Genomic DNA, 22,916 nt, shown 5'->3' with positions numbered 1-22,916 from the left:
AAGCTACTTCTGCTCTCGGTGGAGGGAGACGGGCCCTCCTGGAAAGTGAGTCACTCACTTTTCTTAACCACCCTTACATGGACAGTCCACTCAGCTGCAGAAAAAACTGCTTTTCCCCTCCCCTGCCCTGTTCATGAAGCCATGCCATGACTTGGACCAGGAATGTGAAACGAGTCTTGAACAAGCCGACCTCAATCCTGCTCCCTTTGCTTTTTCCCTCTCTCAGGATTTTAACGTGGTTCACTCCTCCCTTGCTGAGACCCCACAAAGCCCCTTGAGATGGAGCAGCATTGCAGTAGGGAGCATTGCAGTAGGAACTGCTCTAGCCTTGGCAAGGGCACCACAAGACTTGTCTGTACACCCACAGCCTCTGACTAGACGCAAAGCTTTTAAGTAGCTAATGTTAGGTGTGATGATTTTTCTCTCTATTCACTTTCCACTGTGCATGTACGTGTGTGGGTCGTACTGACAAGGCATTAATGATTCTTGAAGCAGAACGTGTGAGAAGAGGCAGATGTAGTGCATGGCAAATCAGTGTGAGTACGCTACAACCTTGGGATTGGTTAGTGAGGCTTTTGTTTTCTGCTATATAAGCTCTCGGAGAATGTCCTGGAAAAAGTGGGATTGTTACTGCTATTTTGTTCATCTCTACATTTTAGCGTGTGTGCCTCTGATTTGGCATTGCATCATCAAAGTGTTAAAACAAACTCAGAAAAAAATACAGGCAGTGCATTTAACCTGAACACATCAAGTATCATCAGGTGCAGAAATTTCTAACTATTAGTTGGCCAAAAAAGATAAGAAAAATAACAGTAAAACTTGAAGGGGAATGCTTCTGGACGTGTTATTTTATATGTGTAAGTACTTGAAAAAAAAATACACGATGGATAATACTTGAAATCAGCCAAAATCCGACAAAAATAGCAAATGGACTTATTTCAAAATACGTGCTAAAAATCTCATGTTCTTTTGGATCAAAGCATATATGCTAGATAGTAGCTCTGTATCAAAGCTTTGAAGCTGACATTTTAAATACTTTTTCAACATGAACCCTGTACCATAAATGCTATCAGATGCTTAATTAAGACTCCACTACCAAGGAGCATGTTTGCAGTAAATTATAGGGAGGTGTTCTGACATGCTTTATCTGTATAAAGATTTCTATTTTTATGTGAACCTATTTATAGATTATTGATTTCAAAAATAGATTTGTAACTAAAGAAAGATGCATCGTATTTCAGTTGCTTGGAGTCAAGAATTTTGCCTGGCTGGCTGCCTGCTCTCTTAGATGTTTATTCCAGTGGCTTACAAGTGTATGGAGTGATTCAGTCCTTCTTATTTTTCTCTCTCTATTTGGAAGAAGGAATTTGTATTCAGGGATCAGGTCCCATGTCTCTCACCCACGCAGGTAGGCTGATTTTTACACCTTTGAAGCATCGGAACAATTTCATTGAAGTCCATGAGACTTTTTGTATGAGTAAGACTTTTGGGTGGGGAACATCCATCACAGTATCTTTTGTTGTTACTGTTTTATTTCAGAGCAGTAAGCTATTGTCACAGTGCCCGTGGAGTCTGCTAAGCTGTAAGAGTGCCTCTGAGTTCATGTAATACAAAACTTCAGCATAAGATGTTTTTATTTTATGCTGGGTGAACATAAAAGAAAGATTTTAATAAATAAATCAGGGCAAAGCCTGAAGGTAGCTGTAATATCTTTTATTAGAGCAACCAATAGAGTTTGAAAACTTAGACAAGCTTGTGTGCTCAAGAGCTTGTCTATTTTTTCCAGCCATACCAGTTGGTCTAATAAAAGATATTGCCTCTGTCTACAGACCTTGTCCTGCCTGTGAACTCTGTTCATCACAGCTACAGCAAAATACTGCTGGATCATTAAAATAATTCAGGCCTTTCTTGCTTAATTATGGAAACGCAGATTTTTGTGGTTTCCTCAAGTCTCAGCTTTTTGAATCCCAGCACACACGAAATGATGCTGCCTCGTTTCTCCTGTAGAGGAGGGTTTCATCACATAGGAGCTCAAACTGCTTCACCGATTCCTCATTTTAGAAAGGATGTTATTAAAGATAGCCTGCTAAAATTCTTCTGCCATCTGGATTTTAGGGTATTTTGTAGGATACTACTGGTGAACTGTCAGATGTTTGGCATGGATGGCCTTTGGGAGCAGTCCTATCCTAGTACCCGTGTCAGCATCTCTGATGTGGTGTGATGGTGATGGGAAGCAGATGAAGTGGGAAGAAGAGGCTGGCAGAACGGAAAAGTCCCTGGGTTTGGCTGTGGGTGTAAATCTTTGAATCTTGCTATGTGTCTGGCTGGGTTAGCAGAATAGTGCAGCCCTTCTAAATGGCAGGAAGCTTGGATTTGGACTTGTTTCAGCTGGAAGACCTAGACCCAGAGCTGTCTAGAAGTCGTAAGACCAGCCATGCAACAGGTTTTTCAGAGCTATTTAACATGCCTTTTAGAGGCCTTAGATGTATATGTCTTTTGGATCTGAATCTGTAGCTCTAGGTTAGTAGCATTAAAATAGCTCCAGGTAAGACCAAGGTGGTGATGATCTGGACCATCTTGAAATATCCGTGGGGTAGATGCTTTTCCATGCTCTGGGGACACAAGCCCTTTCTGTACTTTGGAGTCGTGGGGTCGTACCAGATCCCTCAGTGTGCTGCCTGTCTCTCGGCTGCTGACCTGGAGCGTGTCCCTCCTGCCCAGGCACTGCTCCTCTCCCCAGGGCTGCTGCAGCCCTTGCTGCCTGTAAGGGGTGTTGCTGCAGGCAGTGCCCTGCCCGTGAAGTGGAACAGGTTGATGCTCGCGGGCTGTTTAGTTCTGTGCCCTGTGCTGCCTTCCATCTGCCTTTGGGCACGGCTTAAATAGCTGGTAATTACTTGTAAGCTCTTGGTGGCCGGGGCCTGGGCTATTTTGGAAGCTGCTTCTCCCTGCATGCCCTGTTGTGGAAGTTGTGGCTGGCTAGAATGGCCCGTCGCCCTCTCGCTGCGGTGACCTCCTCTCCTGGGTGTGTTGCAGGGAATTCGGGGCGGGGGGGAGAGCTCTCAGCTCTGGCATGTGGTCCCTTGGGCTGCCTGCCAGAGCCTAAATTTGGTGACCTTTAGGATGTGGCAGAAGATGCATTTGTAAACCTTGGTTATAGTAACTGGGAGACAAGCAGAGAACGCTGGAGGAGGGAGGAACATATTTTTTACAGGCAGGCTGTTTGCCGTCTGTTTGGTTTTTTATGAGCAGCAACTAGTAGGTAAATAGATGTAACAAATGCTGTGACAATTGCAACTGTTGCTCTTTAATAAAATTTAAAACTAAAAAAATTACACAGGTATCCTCCAGGAGAGCGAGCATGCATGTGACCGCCAAAAGCGCTGTGACTTCTAACGCTGGTTTGGACACTTGCTCTACTCTCTACTTTGCTGAAAAAAATCTAGTTTCCCTTCTGTAAAATGAGGGCAGTCATATTTTAAAGGTGTCTAGAAATGGTTGCTGTATCATTACCCATGTAGCTTGTGGGTGGTTTTGTTTCTTTTAAGTAAGAGCAAACAAGCCAAACTTTGAGGTCCAGTAGTTGTGTGGGTTACACGAGACTGTGGTTTCATGTTATACCTAATTTGGTATAACTGTGGGATGTGTCTCCCACCCCATTCTTTGCACCTGCTCTAATGACAGCGCTGTGGCAGGTTAAGCTGGGTTCAGCCTGCCGACCAGCGGAGAGCCACCCAATTTTTGTTTCTTTTTGCTTGGTTAGTTTTGATGGGTGAGGACTTGGACCGGTGAGCTGAACTGACTCACTGTGGGGCTGCTTCATCATCCCACCTGGTGCCAGGGGTGCCGCAGGACATGCATCTAGCTGGAGGAGGGGGTGAGCAGGATTGCTCCAGTGTGCTAGTAACAACTGGGAAAGGTACCCCTGTTTCCTCACTGCAGGGCCTTCCTGACGAGAAGGACTGTCCAGTGGTTTGGTTTTGACAACCAGTACTTGTGAAGGGGTGCAGATGTTTGTGAAGATCTGCTGGTGAATATTTGCATTGCTAGTGTTACAGGTTTGCAGTGTGTTCTTGCTTTGTCTGAATGTGGCTGACCTGCAGAGGACAAAAGATCATCTTTCTACTTTCCTTCCAATTATTTAGCATCAGTTTGAAGCTTTGTCTTTGCTTAGAGATCAAATGGCCAGAGACAAGGCTGTTTATTTTTACTGTGTGGTAAAAGTGGCAAGGTCAGTCCCACTGGTGTTTGTAGGGTTTGCCCTGCCTAATTTATCTTGTATATAAAGGGTAGGTTTTGCATCACCTATAGCTAGTGCATATTAGTAACTCTAGGATCAAAAAATATCCCTTTTCAGCATGAAAGCAAGGTCTCCATTTCTAAATGCATTTTCACCACAAGAGATAGGAATGCCTTTGCAGTTCCAGCCATGTGGAAAAGCCTTCCCAGCTCTCTGTTTTAACACCCTATCTCATCAAACATCTCCAAGGAAAGCATCTTACTTGACCTGCAAACTCAGATCATGCCACCGGGTACTTTGCAAGACTTCCTGAGTGGCATTGCATCTCTTTGTACCAGGAAACAGGCAACTTTCTGGTGAAACAAACCATGAACTTAAGCAAGCTTTTCTCATCTGCCTCTTTCAGAAATAAATAAGCATTTGAAGATGACAACCTCATGGAGCGACCGACTCCAGAATGCAGCAGATCTCCCTGCAAACATGGATGGGCATGCTCTGAAAAAGTACCGTCGGGAAGCCTATCACCGGTAAGTCGTTCATGTAATCCCAAAACTAAAGTGCTGAGACAGAGGGAAATAAACTAAGCATAAACCCCACATTTCTTGTTTTTCACTTGTTGGTGAAACAGAAAGGTCGTTCTCACTTTCCTTGCGGAAGTGTTAGTAGAAGAGAACTTAGAAGATAGCACAGTATTGGCCTGCAGGAATTTACAAACAGTAGAGTTGAAATACATGTACTAGAGCAAGTGGGGGTATGCTTTCTTAGTGCAGTTGAAATATTAATCAAAGTTAGATTTTCGGATAGAAGCTTTCAAGTCAAGACATACTCAGTGGCAGAAGTGTTATAGTAACTATTGCAGTGCACACTGGGAGAGCATAGCCTTAGACACTGGAATGCATAAATACGAATAAGGAGGAAATCAAATGGGATCGGAAATTAAGTGTTCGAGAATTATATCTAGCATGATTAATTGTGTGAACGACAGGAGCATGTAGAAGCACTAGGCAAGATCTCAGCCTCCTTTTCTGTGGTAGGTGTGCCTAAAACCATCTTTGCTGTAAACCAATTACAGTCTAAATAAACAAGATAGAGTATAGAATAAAAGAAATGTTATTATGCTCATTTTATAGTTTGGGAATCAAAGTACAGACACTAGATTGTTTTCAGAAGATCACATTGGAGGTTTGGTTGAGCCAAGAATTTAGCCCACAGCTCCCAAGGTTCCAGGCGTAAAGCATAAAAGATGGAAGCAGTCTGTATCCTTATCAGATGTCTGGACCGTTACGGAGTTAAAAACAACAGCATCGAGTAATTGTCAGTATTCTGTCTGTGGGAGGCATATCTTCAAAGTTTAGCTTGTTTAATTTGAGAAGTCATGCAGCATGATGATCAGAGTATATTCAGCAGGAGTTGGGGAGACGTATGTGTGATATAGAAACAGAAAAAGAAGTCAAGTTTCCCAACCTCAGGCTTAAATGCCATGTTGCATTTGTGATTCATATATGGTGGTATTTCTGAGGAAGTGTGTTTTGGAAGTGTTAGATATCTTTTGATTCTCCAAATGGAATCTAATTAGAGAAAAACGCCTTAGCATCATATGATAGGCCAGGTTGTGCAAGTTGCAATGTCTAAGGCTAAGTAATGGATCCTGTGATGCATTTCTGAAGCTTTCCAATTTCCAGTGAATATGTTTGGGCACATGTCTTAAGTGGTGGCATTATTTGAGTCTCTCTGTGTCAGCTGGTTTGTCAGATATGGAAATGTCTAATGAATGTAACTATATATAGCATGTAAAAAGAGAGGGATTTTATACCATTCCCTGGCAAAAAATCTTCACCTTGTTGAACTCCTTGACAGGGTTTACCTTTGTGCCATAATTTTACATTACTTTAGTTGTGTTACTCCTGATTTAAACAGATGGAAATGAAGTCAAAGTTAGGCCTATTTTTTTTTCTCTAAATATTTCCTCAACATTTGTTATGGTTAGGTGCTGACAGTCTGCTAAGTGTTGTACAAGATCCAAAGGAAGCAGTACTTGTCCTTAAGAGCTCACACATTCAAGTCCTCATCATGTTTACTCTTACTGACGTAAGAAATCTTTACTTTCAGAAAGGATTTCCTTACAGAAGATGAGAGTGAACTCATAAAGGAGGGTTCCCCACTAGGAACTGGGATCTGGTAGTCCAAAATTAGTCTGTGGTACAGTTTAAGTACCCCTTTTTAGAATCTAGAAATGTCTTATTCAAAACATACCGAACAGAAATGTTGCTAGCACTTCAGATTTTCATGGAAAGCAAAACACTGGAAATACATTAAGGGGAGGCACGTTTTTGTTTTGAAATTACTATCCTCTCTTAAAAAGAGAGAGGGAGGGAGGGAATGGGAGAGAGGGAGGGAACAGGAGAGAATGAGAGAACCTAATGCCAAGACTGTAGTATAAATCTGTGCTATTAATGGCTTTGGTGTACCAGTTTCATGGGAGTTATTTTGATAATCCAGTATTGTAAGAATCTGAAACAACCTCATTCCAGAAGTAGTGTTGTCAGATTTCTATTCCTGGTATTTTTTGTGATCTTAGTGTTAACAGATGTGATGTTACTTAAAAGAAAAGTGCAGACTTAACATGATAAAGTAGGACTGAATTTATTTCCCTTGTTTTATGTTATATTTTTTAGTATGTTAATAATTGTTCAGATGTAGAATATGCGTGCTGGTCACTGCCATCAGTTCTAGGTTGTAAATTTGTTTCAGTGAGGTCCAAGTATGCTCTGACTCTTGGATATTGCTGAAGCACTGTCAGTTTTATGAAAAAGAGAGATATAAAGGACAAGGCATTTGTTGTCAAGATTCTTTTCTTTCTATTCCTTCCTTTTTCTTTCTCTTTTTCTTTTTTCAGTCTTTGTCTCTCTTACTCTAGCAGCTAAGGAAAAAAACCTCGAAAACATGAGTCTAAAGTGACTTAGAAACAAAAACAATAAAAAAGAACATTGAATTTAAAACTATTAATTTTCTTACCTTAAAGCTGGTCCCAGTGATCTTATGGGCCTAATCTGGAAGGCTGGAGGAGCTTGGCAGCTGAGTCACATTTACAGATGGGCCTAATTGGGGCTAGCTTTTGGTCCAAATGTTGGAAGCCCAATTGGGCTTGAAGTCATTTGTTGGGATTTTCTAAATGCTGCTAGTAATGCTTGGTTTTCTGAAGTGTGAAATTTTAAAAACTTGTTTCACTGTTTGTTTATTTCATGCTTACTTAAGTATCAGTGGAGATACCTGGACCAATTGATTCAGCTTTCTGGTTCTCATGAACTACGCCAAATTTGATATGCTTGAATTGTAAATGTTGAAGCAGCATAAAATAAGGGGAAAAGTTTCCAATCCAAGCAAAATAATTTACCTTGAAAAATAAAAATAATGTTCTCATGGGCACAAAACTTTAAAAAAACTTTGTGAAAAAATTAGCTGTGAACACGTAACTCTGATAGTCATATTTTACTGTGGTCGTTCATACTAGGAATATGTTTTTTTCAGGTGTTGCACTTCTTATTGTATCATACTTGATGGATGGATGTTCAACATAGAATATTGTTGGCAGAAATCCCAGTTGAGACTGGTTTAACTGGTGTAATGTATACTGACTCATTATGATGACTATATCATAATCATGTCTGAGTGCCATAGGCAAGAATGTTCAAAATCAAATATTTATAGCTGTTTTCCTCTCATAGCAGTTTTCCTCCCAAAAGTTTTGTTTGGTGTTTGCATCAGTTTGTATACCTGCTTAAGAAATAACAGTATTGAGGTTATTGATGGAGTAAGCAAAGCTTGCATATATGAACATGTATGCTATGCTGTAGAGTTCAAGGGTCGTAAAAGCACCATCAAGAGTCAGAAAAATCTGTAGGGGAGAAGTGGTGGGGTTTTATCTTCAGGTCATTTCTAACAACTTTAACAAAGACTTTCAGTTAGCTAGTGTTACTATCAGCCACGAACCTTGTTATACAACATTGTTGGCGCCTGTTGGAGGTGAAGTCTAAAGATGAATTAATATACAAGCTAGATGTTATTCATTCTCTAGCAGAGGTCACTGGTAAGAGGATACTGCATTACTGTGCTATTGGCAACATACATTTTAATTCGGAAATAAAATGGCTGTGTAGCTGTTGGGTGGCTTTTCCTTAGTGTGTGTGGTTGTGAGGCCACCTCCCTCATGCACTGCTTGTTGACTTTTCCGGGTAGAGGATAATCACTAGATCATTTGTTCTGGAGGAGTACTGTCATTTAACGTGATTGTAATTAGGCAAGAACTAGGTTGACTCTGAGCCACCAAATTGCCCTGGTGTCTATTTTTTAACTTGGAGTGAGCACTTCTAGGCACCCTCTGGATTATCTCACATAGCTCTTTAGGGTTTAAATAGCAACCACATCTAGTTAAAGCAAATAATGGAAAAAGTTGGTGTTCCATCCACTCTTGTTACTGACAGTTACCAAGATCCGGGAAACAGGTATTTGCATTTACTTTTATTTTGTGGTTTTGGCGTAACAGGGCGGTAAGGCTGAGATGGCCTTTTTGTTAAACATACAGACTTTTGGATGCTTTTACCATTTTGCATCAGAGTAATTTGAGACTTCTCATCCTGAACATGGGGTTTCTGGTTTTGTTTTAGTTTTGTTTTCTTGCTCTGTTGTTTACTGGCTAGCGCAGGGGATGTGGCATTGTAATTGCTAATCCTAATTCTCCTACTGATCGGTCATAGAGTATTGAATAGGTTGCTTCGTAGTTGTGTGCTAGAGTTTGCTTTCAAAGCATCTTATGGTGGTAATATGAGTTAAGTGATTTAAGCTGTTAATATACGCTGAGATCCTGGGTAAAAAAAATGGTGTATACTTTAATAATGACAAAACAAAAGAATACCAATTGGTTGTTTTGATTCTAGGGTTAAAGATGTATTTTAGTTTGTTCAAATTTCTAAACTCTGGGCTATTCTCTGCTAATCTTGTTTCTTCACTTCATTGGTACTGGATCATCAGTGATTGCGCACAGGTGGAAATGTTATATAAACTAGGCTATGAGGCTTGAAACTGTTTATCTATTTGGGTAGCTATATATAAAGTCTCTTTAAAATGATCAGTTCATTGAGATGGCAAATGAGAAAAAAATCTTTACCAATCTGAAAATGCTCTTTTCATCAGACACATTCGGATAGGCGATGTATGGTATTTTCATGTAACTGTAAATGAGGTAGCTCTGTAGGCACTGCTGGCTATGATCTGTCCTCATATGTCTTTGTGCAGCCTCCCTGGGCTCATGCGGTGGCATGTGTGTAGCAGAGGGCAGCATGTGGCTCTCTATTTATTTTGCTTTAGTGCTTCGGACACTGGAGAGAGGAGGGAGAGGGAGTGTTAAGGTGACAGAATGGGCAAGCTTATGAGAAAGCAGAACACTTGCCAAATTAATAATAAAGAAATTACATAGAAAATGTCCCATGATCCCTAGCTTTAATAGTTTCACAGAGCAGACGGGTGTTATTTTGGGATGGAATCCATATGTGAGCTTCTTGGCACTTTGCTGTTGCCTGGGAAGAAAACCCAAACAATGGAAACAGAAGTGGCCAAGGCTATCTCTTTCCATCTGATTCTTGCTGAATTTCAGAGGGAAGTGCTCATAGTCATGTTTCTGGATACAGCCTCATCAGACTTTTAAGTTCTAGTCGTAACCTGATTTTCCAGTTTTATGTCACTATAATTGCGCAAGGATGGTTAGTCTTGTGAAATTGCAGGGCACTATGTTGGAAATGTTACTAGAAGTGGCCAGGAAATTTTGATGCCCTTCTTCTGTCTCCCCTATCTGATACTGTTTCATCTGCCTAAAGTTATCTGGAGCCCAAACACTATCTCTAAATACAATTACAAACATACTGACCTGTCAGAATATTCCTTTTTGGTTGAAGAAGGACTAAAATGGAACTCTGAAAATCAAACGTTGTAAAAGAAAAAAAAGAAGACCAAAATGGTATGTTAAATAATGATACATGGAATGGTCATTACCTGCCTGAAGAGGCAAGACTCAGCAAAAGAATGATTACATTGGTTTTAGTAGTTTAAAGCAGTTTTTTTCTTACCCTTCTAAGACAGGTACCAAAGCATCCAGCACCCAAGGACAAGACTTTTTGATGTACATTAGTATCTTCTTAAGGTTGCTCACATGATTTGTGCCAGCTAAGTAAGGTTGGTGAGGGATTCATCAGAGTTCACTGCTGTTGGTGGAAGTAACCTGTAACCAGAACTATTGTGTCATGTAGTGAGACATCTCCCCCAACCACACAACATCTGGGGACTAGCTAGTAGTACTGAGAATATCCAGTTGTCATAAGAGTAGTGGGATTTTTTTTCATTATTAGCTTTTTTGAAGAGGCCGTGGGGAACTTGGACATGGGAGGCTATTAAAAGCTAATCCATTTAGTTCCCTCTTATTTCTTTTTAACTCTTCTAGCTTATTAAAACATGTAAGTTGTCCATAAAGTGAAGATTAACCGAAGTGCCTAAACTTTGAGGAAGCAGGAATCCAAGCCTTCTAGCTAGTTAGTCCCTGTTTCATGGCTGGCTCAAGCCCAACTGTCGACCACAGCCTTTTTTAAACACATGTGTAGGTCATGCTTAGCCAGCTCCCACTGTATTTGTTGTTCCACTCAGCACTGTTGCAAGTTTCTTTGTATTTATTTAATTTCCAGTGAAACATACTCTCCTGACAAAGAATGCTTCTTGCTGGAAGGTATTTCTAGACACATTTGGAAAATCAGTATAAAAGTGCTCTGTTCCAGAAACTCGCCTCACATTGTTCATTTTCATTTTCTTGATATGAGGAGCTGTGAGCCATGTGCCAAGTTCCTCCTTGTTTATTTTGTTGGTCATATTACAAGAATATTATACATGCAGATTTCAGTCAGGGCACAGAATGCTTTTGAGATTTTGCACAAATACAATAAAAACTTTTCTCCCTCTCTACATATGCTCCTCTCCTTTGTTACTCGAGAACAGTTGGGATTTAGGTTCTTGCCTTGGAATGGATTGACAAGAACAGTAACAAAACTGAGATCAGTTCTCTTGTGAAAATATAAAGGACTGTGAATTGCAGTGCTGAGGACATCAGGGCTCTGTGGCTCCCTTTATGCATGCTCAGCAGTTCCTTCTTCCTTGCAATACAACACATTTTTCTCTTATCCAGCACAATTCGTAGAGCTCAAAAAGAAAATAAATACTGTCATCGAGAGCCTTCTGCTGTGGCCAAGCTGCAGGGTTTAATCTTTGAGGAAGGACTCATTAGGGAGGAAGTGTGCTTCATGGTTTCCCTTAAACAGCTCCTCAAGTCAATTTTTCTAAAGGTGTGGATCTGTGCCAGGCTAAGCCATCCCAAGTCCAGGCTGCTGCCTCCCCCCTCCCAGCTGTGCCATGCGCTGGCTCAGGGAGCCGATGGGGCTGGATATGGTCCCTCAACCGGCTTCCCCACAAGCACCAACACCTTGGGCTGCTCCAGCCACACTGCACAGGGAGTGCAACACTGTGGGAGATTCACAGGGATATTCCTCAAAGCAGAAATATAAAGCTTGGGTTTTCATCAGGAAGGAAAGTTGAAGGCAAGAGAAAGGCAATGTCCTGTTTTAAGGAGGTGCGCTGGGTGCAGACAGGTGTGGAGCTGGGGAGGTGGGTTTAGGCAATACCCACCTCTGCCTCTCAGCACAAGGAATGGAGAGGGTGTTCTCATGCTATGCCTACGGTTTGATTTGTCTTACTGCCCAGCGCTGTTAAATTTTTAGATGAGCTTAATTTTTAACTCCAGTGCTGCTAGTTATTTTCTGAATGGAAAAAAAAACCAGAAACAAGAGGAGGGAAAGTATGCTTTCTTCTGATTATGGCAAGTAGAAAAATTATTCTAGATTAAAACTTCCTTGCCTAAAAATGTTAGGTGATTTTAGTTTTCCTCTTATTCTGACTTTACCTCGACTGTTTGTAATCTGGAAGCTTCTTTGATTTTTGTTTATCTAGATAAGCTGTAAAAAACTTGTAATCTCATCCTTTCCTTTAGAGACCGGAGGATCTTTTCTCTCAGGTGGTTAGGGGTCTTGGGGTCTTAGTGTTGGGTTTGCTTTATAGTCATTAAAAACAACTCTTGCCATTTCTCTATACCATGTCTTCTGTGGGGATGTTACATTTTCATAGCCAACAGACACATTTGAGTGGTATTCTTGAAATCAGGCTGAGCGTACCTTTGATTGGGATCTAAGCACAGCTTTGAAATGGGCTAAGTCTGCAGCTTCTGAGAAGCACCTGGCTCTTGCCAGAAGCTATCATGGTGATTTAATCTCAACTTTTATCTTTAGTTTCTAGGATACTCCAGATATTTACTGCTCTGAGTAAATCCCCTGAATTAAGGTGGTCAGCTTCTGGGAGTAAATATTTGTAAGTCTCTACTTAGCCCCTTGTGTCTCTGGGGCACTGTGCATGGGAGACATCTTCGTTTATCAGGATTTAAATTTGAGGTGCTGAGTGCCTACAAAATAACCCCAATATCTGGCTGGGCCTTCACAAGAGAAGTGAAATTGGTTCCAGTTTTTTTTGCCACTGTTTAGTCTGCCATTTAATCTGCCAAGGCATATCCAAGTTTAAATTGATTAAAGTGTTCTCATTTCCTGTCCTGAACATGTTGTGTAATAGCCTTCTTTGGCTTTTTAAAATATTTGTTCTGTTTCTCTCCAGCACTGGTGGGTGAAGTAATTACCATGTCAAATCAGTCAGTAGGATGCCTTGAAATCTGCTAGGTCCTGTGCCCTGTTGGGGCAGGACTAGACTCTGCCACATATGGTTTCTGGGTCATAGGCAATATTTACGAGTTGATGGAGAATGAGAAATCTTCACCAGCTGTTACCAAGAGGGGGCTGGTATAGTAATTTTCATGTTTTAGTCATAAGACTTACTTTGGAACAAAAATATGCTAATGTTGTTCATTTCATTGCCTTTAGTAAACTTTTCCAGATCTTCAGTATTAATGTGTGTTGGTTTTTTTTTTAGTCCGGGGGCTCAGTTTGTAAATACTCCGAAAGCAAGCGATGAAAAAATATCAGAAGCTTAGAGATCTTTCCATGGTTTTTGGTCAGTTTGGTGTCGTCATTGTCTAAACATAGGCAGGCTGGACTGGGAGAGATCTCTTGGGTCACAGCTCCCTTGTTTTTGCCTTTCACAGGCACTGTCGTATTACCCTTTTTACAAGCGCATTCAGCTCTGTCTTAGTGCTTGTTTTTTGTCCTCATTTGGGAAACTGTTCCCAAATGTTGTAATTCTGAAACGCTCTTCAGAGCTCCTTCAAATTTCCCTTCTTATTCCTGTCCTGTTCATAAGGACAGAAAACTATGCATTGGGGGCTAAGCCTAAAGGCAAGAACAAAATTGGACTCTGCAGGTTGGACAAAAAACGTTGGCAGTGTCTCTCACAGGTATGTTATTCCTTCTCGAAGCTCTCCACTTTCAGAAACAAACTGCACAAACGTGAGATCAGAAATCATGTGCTTGAATTAGCTAATAAATAATGCTTCCTAGCATCTGCAGCAACAGAACATAATCATCTTCATTATACAAAGTATAAGACTCTGTTTAGTACCAAATAGCATTTCACATTGGCCTCTTGTAAATCAGAGCTATCTCGATGTTAAAAGACAAACATGGATTCAAACTGCAGATTCGGGTAATTTGCTCCACCTACTCAAAAGCCAGCTATTTCAGGAGTGAATTGTAGTGATTTACGATCCCATCTCATATTTCCAAAAGGCATTTCTTTACCAGTTTCCAGTTTTTTTCTCATCACTTTGTCTTGTTTAGGTAATACATAAATCTATCAGAAAAAAGCGTCATCTATAACCTCTGAGGCCCCTTAGTGACAAGCCCCATTGTCAAAGGCAGGCACTTTGCCAGGAAACTGTGACTCCCAGAGAGAGTGTGCAAGGTTAGGAGGAAAGTATACTATTGCCAGAGAAACTGTATTCCAAGTGGATTTGTGTGGAACAACAACGATATCCAGTGACTGGTTAAATTAGCCACAGATGTGTTTTCTAGAACACTGTCCAAGAAGATATACAGTACTTTAAGGCTTGGTTCAGACATAATGATCTTCTGAAGTCAAATCAGATCCAAGCAAAATTGCATCGGTACTAGGGAAGCTTTAAAGGAATTGTGTAATATGATTCAGACAAGTAGATGAATCAGACTGCTGCGAACTAAACAAGGAGCACATCGGTGAGAGATGAGGTAAGACGACTTGCATAGAAGTGTGAGAGTTTGATGTTAGCGGTTTGCTGTTAAAATTCGAGCTGTGGTGGATTGACATGGGCAGTTAAACGGGCACGTTATGTGGGCCACCTGCCCAGAACGTGCGTGCGGAGGAGAATCTCCCAGTGGTTTCTTTCAGCTTTTCAGAACATATGAGTGCTTGGTTTTGCACTTGCCGTCTCCATTGCAGTATCTCTGTCCCTGCGCCACTCCGCCTACATGGCAGTGCTGCCGATTTCAGTTTCTAAGAGGATAATTACTCTGCTGAGGGCAATGCACTTACTAAATATTTGAAGAATTTCACATACTGAAATCAGAGTATAGGTGAAGGGTCTGGGACTTTTCTCATACCGGAGAACTTTGTCTCGGCATCACAGCTTGAGCAGTACATGGGATTTCTGTCCTAGATGGGTATTGAGAAGCTCAGCTTCCATCCTGCAGCTGAGTTCTGACTCTTGTTCTTAAAGTTCAGATAAGACAGACAGTGGAGAGAAGTCCTGCTGAATTACAGATCTGCTATATGGTTCAAAGTTCTGGGGGAACATAAGCAGCTTAGTTACTGTAGTAGTTAGAACAGGAAGCAAGAAAAGCTTTTGTTGTATTCTCTGACCTGTTTCTTTACCATGTTATTTACTTGAACTAAATTGAATAGGGTGTATTAGAATGTTGTCATCAAAAAGGACCTGGAAGTATTCAGCTTAGATTCTCATTGCAATAAGCATTAATAGTAAAAGTGGAATTTAAAAAAAAAGCAGTTTTGTCAAGGAGTTGCAGGGGAGTTATAAGTAGAAAGACAAATTTTCACAATAGAAACAGCATATTCTTGTGGATGAAAATTTATCTCAATCGCTGTTTTTCAGAGCTTTATTAAATGTTTTTAACGCTATTGGTGTAAATGTGGAAATGGATCTGGTTAGGTTTGCTTTGAATTTCCAGATATAGTTCCAAAGAGGGATCAAGTGCTGTGAGTTTATTCACAGAAATGTTACTTTCTTCTTCTTTCCTTGTTACGTCTTAGTAATAATTTGTTTTAATGAAGCAAATTGTATTGCTTCCCATCCTCTGCTTTCAGTTTCCTCTCACTTGAGCTCTGAATTCTGCTTCAGGAGATTTTGCACTTCTATTCTTAGGAATTTTTGCAGGTCACATGCAAAGCCGTGTGTGTGTGTGCATGCATGCGTGTATGTCTTTAGACAGCATACCAGTAATTAGAATAACCCTGCAAAGTCATGGCTTTGCTTCAGGAGAACTCATGGCAAAAAATGAAACATGCCTCCGTTTTCAGGTATATTTTCTCATTTTGACCTAAGAGAGCCAGACATCCTGACAGCTGGCAGAATGTGTTTTTCCTAAAACATGATTATTTTGGAAATGCTCATACCTATGGCTTTATTTCTTGTCTCTTTACAGGGTCTTTGTAAACAGAAGTTTAGCCATGGAAAAGATAAAGTGTTTTGGTTTTGATATGGATTATACACTTGCTGGTGAGTATCTTAATTTTTTTTGTCATTGACTTAGTTTGGAATATTGCCTCTTGTTGAGCAAAAACCAGTTACTGCTAGGGCTACTCCAGTTAGCAGGTGCTTCTTCTGTTAGCAAATATATTCAGTTCAGTGTTCATTGCACTTCCATTTTAGGTGTTTCCCTTAAATTTGTTATCTGCAAGCTGTATTTGGTCACAAGCCATGTTGCTGTAGTACAGTTTCAAGTGATTATGGGTGTCAAGGAAACCAAAGCTTAATAAGTCTAATTGCTTCCTTAGATTCCACTATATTTTGATACTGCCCCAGGAGCAAGCTTGGCTTTGAATAATGAGTTGATTTCTTTTATCCTTGGTGCATATTGCGGGTTACACCTTTAGCCGGCAGGTTCTCCTGTGTCCTGCGAGGGTCTTTTTTGAATAGGTTTTCTTCTTTCCCACTCCTCAGTTGGCCACATCAGTGACTCATTTTGAGAAGAGGCAAGGCAGGGGGAGTGTCTTGTGTCATCTGAACAAGTTCATTTAGAAAGCTTTGCCCATTCTTTATGGCAGATAGGCTTTGGGAGGTTGCATAAGACCTTTTAGTTTCATAAAATTTTTTGCATGACTTCTTCATCTTTCAAATACTTGACAGGCAAGTTCTCTGAGACTTGGTGAAGGAAGGGTAAAGTTACCGGTTTCTGCATAATCAGACTTGCATGATGTTATGTATTTTAAGGAAGGAAGATAAAAAAAAAGCCCACTTCCACTTTCCTAGGCTATAATATCACACAGGCTGTAACTGAGGATGTCATGTATAACCCTGCCTTCTTTCTCACTACCACTTCCAAGGTTGTGGATAAAAATTCCTATCACCCATGATATTTCAATTTAGAATTGTTGTGAATATAAACTAAGAAAATGTGAGTTAGAGTGTCAGGGTCACCTAATGCAGTATGTCAGCTATGGTCATCTAGTTACTGTGTCTGCTGAGAAGGCATGAGGGATGAGTAATGTGGCTAGAGACAGTGTGAGGGTCACAGGAGCTGGGGTCAGTGGCTATGCAAAGGGCAGGAAGGCTTCCATGTGCTCATGGTTCAACACAGTGCTGTTCAAGGAGCAGTTTTGGAGACTGTGGCAGGTAATTGCAGTTTATATTTAGATCACTTGCTTTTGTTCTTTTAAGCAGTGATCCATGAGGCAGCAGTTATATATAAAAGGTTTGGTTGTTCAACACCTTATTTATACCTCTGTTTAAAGTTCCTGCCACTTTTTAAGTCATTAAGTGTGTTGTCGTTAATCTGTGCTGGATCTGACTGCAGGCGTGTGCTTTTGGTGTTTATGTTTCCCGGCTGTGACAGCCTTGTGGCAGTGCCTTTAAGGAGTGCAAAACAGTTGTTCAAGAACAAATGCTTAAAAAAAAAAAAAAAGAGTTGTGGGTTTCACTTCTGTAACAGAAAAACAGCTTCTGTGCCTTTTGCAAACTGGCAGCATTTCCCAATGACTCAGGTGATCCCAGCGGGGCTGGTGTGGAGCATGAAGCGTGTTGCTAACTTTCATCTTGACAGAAGGAGAGCTTCAGCACTATCCTCACTTCTCCGACTGTTCATTTTACTCAAGTGTTGCTTGTTCCTGTAAACACAGAGCAAATGTGTTGTCATCCACAAAATGATGCTTGGTTTGATGAAAGGAAAAAATGTGAATGTTTCAAGCATCCTAGAACAGTACCCAGGAACATGGAAACCTGGGGCTTCCAAGGCTGGAAGATCACAGTGCTACAGTTAAGCAGGCAAAGTCGGTGCATTCAGGGGACTTGAGTGACAGGGTATGGTGCAGAAAAAGAAATGGGATGTGGTCTGAGCAGAAAACTGGAAATCTGGACTGCTCTGGGGTAAGCTGCTGTTCTATGACTTCCTCCATGGTACAACAGAGATAATAGTTGCAGATCATTTTACAGGGAGTTGTGAGAATGTAATTAGGTTGGAAAGCCTTTGCAGATGAAAAGCATTATGCCTGGTAAGTGCTGTTTCCCTTTTTTTCACTAAACTGGGAAATTAACATACAAAATTACTTGTTTGTCTTCTTATGTTTCAGTCATCCTTTCTCCTCTGTGTGGGCTTTTGTTATCTGACCATTATTTGCTATATATAACTGTCACACAGAAGAAAAATTACTTAGTCATTGCAGGGGCTTTAAAGAATGTAGTGTTAAAATACGATTATTATTATTAATTAATTGGAAATTACAATGAAGAAGTGGGGTGAGTGAAGTATGGTATTAGTATGTTGTAGTGCATTCATTAGACCCTGTCGTGTTTTCTGTCTGGGCACGTTATCCCTTAAACACTCTTTCACATGGACATACTACTGTCTAGATTAAAAAAGAAAAAGCAATGTGAAAAGCTAGTTTATCTGTAATTTAACATCTGGAAATGGTATCTGCATACCAGATGGTGCATGCTGAGCAGAAGCCTTTTGGAGACCATTCAAGACATGTAAATAGACCAAGGAAGAAGAACGGAAGCATCTCCAGTGTCATCAGCTCCTCTTCTAGTTTTCTGCATTTGTACTTTCAGATATTGCTAAGTCACTTTTCTGTAAAGTTGTTTAAAAATATCCCCGTCACAATGTTCATATTCAATGATTGAAGGCAGTCAGAGCCATTGACCCCGCCAAAAACTATATGCGACATTCTTTCCCCACTCTCTGTCATGCACTTTCACATCAGAAATAAACTGATGACATTCATCCCATAGATGAGAGTAATATACTTTGACATGTCAGAAGAAGAATGATTATTTTGGAACACCTTGAATTACCCATTTTGTGAAGAGGAGGCTGTGGTGTCAGTGAAAGAAAAATCAGTGGCCACTGGTAGCACCAAAAGTCCTGCTTAGGAGGTGGTTCAGTACCAGAGAAGTCAGAATCACTTGACTTATTTTGAACTTTAGAAGCATGAGACAGTTTTGTTCTTGTACTTTATGAGTTTAAAGACACAAACCTGCTTACAATAACACTGTTTTCTTTCCAGAATAATCTAATTTTGGTAGGGACATGGCATTTCCATTTTAAAGTATATTGTAACAGCTACTGCACACATGCTGCAGTGATCATGTGTTCTACTACTAGCATGACTGAGAATGTCAGGTTGCCAACTGACAGCAATTTTGGTATCATCATGTTACATTGCACATAAAATACGATTTCATGCATTGTTTTATAGGGTAGTATTTCTTAGCCTTATTAAAGGACCAGTTAACTCAAAATTGAAAAAAATCAAGGCTGTCTAATACAGCATTGCCACATGATCTTGTTTGCTTTCAAGTCAAAATTAGGTTAAACTTTGAATTCTTGTTAATAACTTATATGTTCTCTCATTGTGTTTGTCTCTTTCCTTGCATAGGGTTGAGAAATACTGTTAATGGGTGGGTTGGGCAAACAAAGTCTTTTTGTCTTGAAGAAAAGAGCCTGAAGGTTTTAGCCTTCTCTTCTGAGAAATTATGGACATTAAATTGCTGAATTTGTAGCCACTGTGATTACAGCTAGAATTAATTTGACTGCTGGGAGCTTAAAATAAAATGAAAGCAAATTGAAATAACTCTCACAGGTTTCAGATTCCTTGTTTTCCCATCAAGAATTGCTGTTGCATTCTCATGGGGTGAATAAGATGTCCTACATGTATGGAAACTCCCAAGTCTCCCTAGGTTTTATGTGCTGGATACCCTAATACTAGAGGCTCAGAAGTCTGTGTTGTATATGCGGCTGATTGACCCCTTCCTATTCAGTCTGTTTGGTTTGCTTGTGTTAGTGAATCACATTTAGTACATAAAAGAATGTTTCTTTTAAGCTAGGTGTTACTGGGAGGAGGGTCGAAGGAGCAGGAGGAACAGCCAGGTTTGACTGTGGTTCGTGTGCATAGTTAAATAGCTGCTGCTTGAAATCTGGGAGGGCTTGACACAAGCTATTTCAGCCCTTGCTGTTAAGGGAGGTTAAGACAACTTTCTGTGATGTTACGCAGCTGTCACCCCAGCGGCCCTTCGCTCTCTGCCGCTGACCTTGCTGCCTGCCAGCCAAGGAGCAAGGCCCGTGCCGATTCCCCAGGGTTCCCTTGCTCCTTGGAAAGCAACGGCGTTACACCAGGGTCTGCAAATACCCGTGAAGGGCTGTGTTTGCTGTCAGGGCAGAACTGAGAATTTTTGAAAATTTCCTGTTTAAATCCTTGAGATAGAGAGATTTGAGCGTCCTTTTGTAGCGCATTTTTGTTTGCTAAATCATAGTTTCTTTTATTATCTGAGTGATTCATCCCTGCTTATTCATCCTGACCGGCTAGAAGACCAGTAGTCAGTAACAATTCTCATCTGCCTTCCTGTTTTACTAGTACTGTCAAAACTGGCCATGCTTTGGCAAAGGAAAATGTTGCATGTAATCCAAAAGATTCACAGCCTTCTCTGTTTTGTGTTTACTGCAAACTGCAGAAAGAAAGATAAAGGTATGTCAGTAGAGAGCCTTCACTGCAACACTCACCTGAGACTAGGAGTTGGTGAGGCCTGTTGGAAATGCAGCAGAGAGAGGCTGGTTTCACACGGCATTTTATTTGGCTGCTTCCTTCTCAGTGTGAGCTACACTTGTAATGAGTAGGTCTGGATCCAAGTAGTGCAGGAGGCCTTGGCATTACTACGTCTTAAATGGGACAGGTTGCACAATGAGGTGATGAATAGATGTCCCTTGACAGGAGCAGGGCTAAAGCAGTGGGGTTCTCAAACTGGCTGTAATTTTACACCGGGCCATTGGCAGATGGAGAGGGAATTAGTAAGAATTACTAACTCAATTGTGCTTGAAAAGATTCCTCTGTGACTACCCTCCTTCTCCAAAAGTTATGGCCTCGTTGAAAGTTTTATCTTCTATCTCAGGTAGGTAAGTTGTAATATCAGTAGTAAGCAGGATGCTTTAATTTCAAATGCTTTTCCTGTACTTAAATCACTGCTGCTACCATGTTTTCCAGAAATCAATAATAAAATTATCACTGGCTGCTGAAAACTGTTTCAATAAAAAAGGGAAATGAGCCTTGAAAAATACTGTTTTTATTGTGTATAAATATGATTAATACAATGTAATCTGATTGGAATATAGCTTATGTCCTGGAAACATTGCCAACTTAAAGCCAAGATTTGGTGCACTGCAAAGATTTTATTGCAAAATTAATTGCTTATGCTTTCAGCTGTAGCATTTTCCTTCTCATCATGTGGGAAAAGACATGGGAAAGACTAATGCTATCCAAAACTTACTCCAAAATGCAACATGTGTAAACAGATTTTGCCCCTTTCTCAAGTAGGCGTTTGTGTCCAAGCCATCCTTGCAGTTTGGAGGACAGGGAAATTTTTCACACCCACATCTTATTTTTGAAATGTTTTTCTTTACCTGTTGACTCTGGAAAAGATACACTCAACCAGAAGGTAGGATTGGCATGTTGCTGCATGTGATATGGGAGAAAAGATGGCAGCTGAATTGAGAACTGGTTCTTCAATCGATCTAGTATTTTTACTGTAGCTGAGTTGTATCAGTTTTCTGTGTTTCGGTTTCCACAACTGAGAAATGGGACTAATGAATTTGTGCCTTGTATAAAAAATTTCTGGATTGCACATATGAAAAACAAAGTATAATCATGGGAGTTCTATACGTGAAAGATTGAACTGAATAATTAAAAAAGCTGCTGAGCTTGTAATGTAAGTAACTACAAAGAAATATTTGTTCTTCTGTTCAGATACTGTTATTATCTGTTTATTGGTACTGGACTCCAATACAAATGTTCTAACGAGGCTCTCCTGCTTAGGTTAAAGGTTTGTGTTTAGTTTCATTGTGATCTAAGTACTACAGGCTTCGAGGCTCTTTTGGGGATATACTAAGCAGTTTTGCTTCATTCCCAGGTCTCTGGATAATACAATTCTTTGTGTCATACAGAAATAGTATGGTGGCTAGAGAAAGGAATTGGTAGATGTGACAACAGTAGCCTTCAGACTGTCCTAGCAAAAAAAGAGCAGTGCCTTGACTTGCACATCTGCTGTCTACGTTTTCACATTTGCACATTTCCAGTTTAACAGGTGCAGATTTCAGAGGCTGGTTTAGCCATTAGTGTTTTAAAGCTAAAGGCAGATGGAGAAGCTAAATTGTTCCTAGTATGCTTTGAGCTGGATGTTTTTTCAAATACCAATGCAGTGCTCGAGTGGCTACTGTCTCTGCTGTCTTTGTGTTGCTGCTCTTCGGAGTTTGACCGTTTAAAGCTGTATAATGAGCAAACCGAGGTCTGGAGCTGTGGGATCTCACATGCTGGCATTGGGAATGAGAAGTGGAGAAAGCATGTGTTGCTTGCTCTATGCCAATAAATCACCACTGACAAACTGCTAATCTGCTGTCTGTGGATTCTTGAAGAATCAGTGTTAGACAGAAGCTGCTGAAAGAACAAGTCTTCACAGTGTAAGGGAAGTTTCAAAAGCTGCTATATTCTGTTTTCTTGCTCTTAAAAACATGAGAATAACACCAAGCTGGGTCAGCAGGCTGTTAGTATACCAATGGCCAGTTCTTGTCGTTGCCAGATGGATGGAAATATGGAGGTATTTTTCACTCTAATAGACCCCCTTATCTAGTAATCTTAATACCACAACAGAAGTACTATTAAGTTGCAAATACCCTTGTGATGACACAAACAGCTTACTCTGTAGGAGGAACCAAAGCTGAGAGTACAGAAGGCTTTAACTCCGAGATCACATGTGTGCTGTTGCTTTGTGAATGCCTTATTTTAGCACACCAGAGAAAAACTTATGTATGTGGCTTATTAACAGCATGGGCACTTGTGCTACAAATAAGCCCAGGTACACACCGTTAAACAAATGTGTAGCTTTTGAGGCTCACTC

The 22,916-nt window shown here is 40.5% G+C and overlaps 1 protein-coding gene across 4 annotated transcripts in view; it reads left to right on the top strand.

Moving 5' to 3' along the window:
- Nucleotides 1–22,916, top strand: part of NT5C2 (5'-nucleotidase, cytosolic II) — a 63,735-nt gene that overhangs the window by 16,262 nt on the left and 24,557 nt on the right. Inside the window, exons 2-3 of one of the 4 annotated variants that reach the window (XM_075026298.1) lie at nucleotides 4,644–4,764; nucleotides 15,961–16,034. In XM_075026298.1, coding sequence (XP_074882399.1) covers nucleotides 4,664–4,764; nucleotides 15,961–16,034 — 175 coding nt within the window. In that variant the 5' untranslated portion in view covers nucleotides 4,644–4,663. Of the gene's footprint in view, nucleotides 1–4,643; nucleotides 4,765–8,587; nucleotides 8,740–14,387; nucleotides 14,530–15,960; nucleotides 16,035–22,916 lie in introns of those variants that run through there. The other 3 variants (XM_075026303.1, XM_075026299.1, XM_075026301.1) reach the window with 3 other exon arrangements.

The sequence above is a fragment of the Buteo buteo genome, chromosome 4, assembly GCF_964188355.1.
Source record: "Buteo buteo chromosome 4, bButBut1.hap1.1, whole genome shotgun sequence".
Taxonomy (NCBI): Eukaryota; Metazoa; Chordata; class Aves; order Accipitriformes; family Accipitridae; genus Buteo; species Buteo buteo.
Note: the sequence above shows the minus strand (reverse complement) of the source record. Positions and strands in the feature narration are given on the sequence as shown.